The 2777-nt window shown below is 36.9% G+C and overlaps 1 protein-coding gene across 6 annotated transcripts in view; it reads right to left on the reverse strand.

Moving 5' to 3' along the window:
- The window catches only part of CEP290 (centrosomal protein 290kDa), a 96551-nt gene that overhangs the window by 87878 nt on the left and 5896 nt on the right, over positions 1–2777 (reverse strand). For all 6 annotated transcript variants that reach the window (XM_010832050.1, XM_010832047.1, XM_010832048.1 and 3 more), the window contains one exon: positions 1764–1907. In XM_010832050.1, the coding sequence (XP_010830352.1) occupies positions 1764–1907 (144 nt within the window). The remainder of the gene's footprint in view (positions 1–1763; positions 1908–2777) is intronic.

Here is a 2777-nt window from a genome sequence, read left to right on the forward strand (position 1 = left end):
TAAAACCAGCTTGAACATCAGGAAGTTCACGGTTCACGTACTGCTGAAGCCTGGCTTGGAGAATTTTGAGCATTACTTTACTAGTGTGTGAGACAAATTCAACTGTGAGGTAGTTTGAGCATTCTTTAGCATTGCCTTTCTTTGGGACTGGAATGAAAACTGACCTTTTCCAGTTCTATGGCCACTGCCGACTTTTCCAAATTTGCTGACACACTGAGGATCCTCCAAACCCACATGTCCTTCATTGGCAGGTGGATTCTTTACCACTAAGCCACCATTCGTCACCTTTAGGTGGCATCAATCTACACTTTTTTCACTGCAAAAACTATACAGATATTAATAGCTCACTTTTACATTACTTCTAAACTATCTAATAAAATAGATACATCAAGAATGGGAATTTGGGACTTCACTGGAGATCCATAGGTTAAGACTGCATGATTCAATGCAGGGGTCATGTGTTTGATCCCTGGTAGGGGAACCAATTGTAGGAGAACGGAGAAGGCAGTGACATCCCACTCCAGTACTCTTGCCTGGAAAATCAGATGGATGGAGGAGCCTGGTGGGCTGCAGTCCATGGGGTCGCTAAGAGTCGGACACAACTGAGCGACTTCCCTTTCACTTTTCACTTTAATGCATTGGAGAAGGAAATGGCAACCCACTCCAGTGTTCTTGCCTGGAGAATCCCAGGGACGGGGGAGCCTGGTGGGCTGCCGTCTATGGGGTCGCACAGAGTTGGACACGACTGAAGCGACTTAGCAGCAGCAGGGGAACCAAAATCCCACATGTCCCATGGCACAGCCAAAAAAAAAAAAGAATAGGAATGTTTTTCCTTATATATCAGTCTATGATGAATTCTTTTTAAATATCAACATTACCTCATAATCAATGTCATTTACTTATATTTGTAACAATCTATTTCCAAGAGAACAAGGACAAAATAAGATTATCAGGACATGATACAACATTGACCTTATAAAGGACACAAAAAGCTTCTGGGCATCAGGGATGGGACAACTAATACACATATACACCAAATTTTTTACTAAGTCAGTGACAGTGGAAGCAAAAAAAGAAAACATATTATTTTCTAAAAGGAAATATAAATTTATCTGCAAAAATATAATTTTTTTCTGAAACTAAACTTAAGTGAACATTGAATTATTTTATAAATAACAAGTATAACATAAGAGGGAATAATAAACTATGCTTGTATAAAAGATGACACATTATGATTTAATATATGATTTGATTTACAAAATGGTGACATTAACACTCTTTAAGAACCTCTATATTACATAAAGTGAGGTATGCCTGAAAATAAAAAATTTGATTATTATTGAATGTATCATTAAAGATTAATTTCCAAGTCTACCACTAATATAAATAAAAACTTCTTTTTTCCCAAATTATGGCAAATAAGAAAATCAATTGATTTTGAATGCCTAATTTTTTCAAATCAATATTCCAGGCCAAATCATCAACTTTATGCAAAGAATTTTTAACATCTGCAGAAAAAGATACCTCCATATATAAAGAATTAATGTCTAGGTCATATTCATTCACTAGAAGTACTTGATCCATTGTATTTTAAAGACGTGATGACAACATCAGCTATGATATAAAACCTTAGAAATACATATAGATCAATTTCCACAAATACATAAAACTTGCTATTGTTACTAAAAATGATAAAAAGTATAAACAGGTAGTGTTTTTTGGTAACTTGAACAGTTAAGAGTCAATGGAAAAATGTGCCTCACTTGTTCATTAACTTTCTTTTCTTTCTCCAACTCTTTTTCCATGTCCTCCAATTCTCTATCTTTTTGTTCCAATTGCTTTTCAAGTTGGCGAATTTCATCACGTAAAAACCGAGTGTCACGTCCACCTGCAGAGTGCTGTGCCATCTGAAAGTAATAAACCAAAAGTATAAATTAATTCCATTACATTTGGAGATTCAAATGAATCAACAGCAAATAAGTATTTTGACTTTTAAATTTTATTATAATCAGTACCAAGTGTTTAAAATCAAGCTGCTGAAGAACCATTTTTATTAAGCTTATTTAGGCTTTAGTTCACAGACAACCCTTTAAGCTCTTCCTAAGCCACCCAGAGCTACAAAGAATTGAGTGTCAATCACTCAGATTCTGTTATAGCTGAGCCACAGGCATCAGGGTAAACTACAAAGGCATACAATGGTCTATGCAATGAACTATTTAGGCTTTCCCTGAGTACCAGAGCTCTGAAACAACACCAGAATCCACCTGAGCCTCCACCCTAGTCACTGACCCATGGAGCTTAAATTAAGCAGCCCTTCCCCTCATATCACTGACTCATATTTACACCAGTGCTATCTAAAAGAACTTCTAGGATAATGGAAATGTTCTCTGCACTGCCCCATATACACGTCTCTACTGAGCACTTGAAATGCAACTAGTGCAATGAAATGATTTCTTAATTTAAGTTGTAATTAATTCACACCGTAATTAATTTAAACACTAACAGCCACACATGGCTAGTACTATCATATCAGACATCCAGACAGATTACCTTTAAAATATTGCAGCAGACTAAATACATTTTGCTTCGTATTCCAGTTACTTTTGGAGAAGGCAATGACACCCCACTCCAGTACTCTTGCCTGGAAAATCCCATGGACAGAGAAGCCTGGTGGTCTGCAGTCCATGGGGTCACCAAGAGTCAGACACAACTGAGCGACTTCACTTTCACTTTTCACTTTCATGCATTGGAGAAGGAAATGGCACCCCACTCCAGCT

The sequence above is a fragment of the Bison bison genome, unplaced genomic scaffold (genome assembly GCF_000754665.1).
Source record: "Bison bison bison isolate TAMUID 2011002044 unplaced genomic scaffold, Bison_UMD1.0 scf7180017864535, whole genome shotgun sequence".
Taxonomy (NCBI): domain Eukaryota; kingdom Metazoa; phylum Chordata; class Mammalia; order Artiodactyla; family Bovidae; genus Bison; species Bison bison.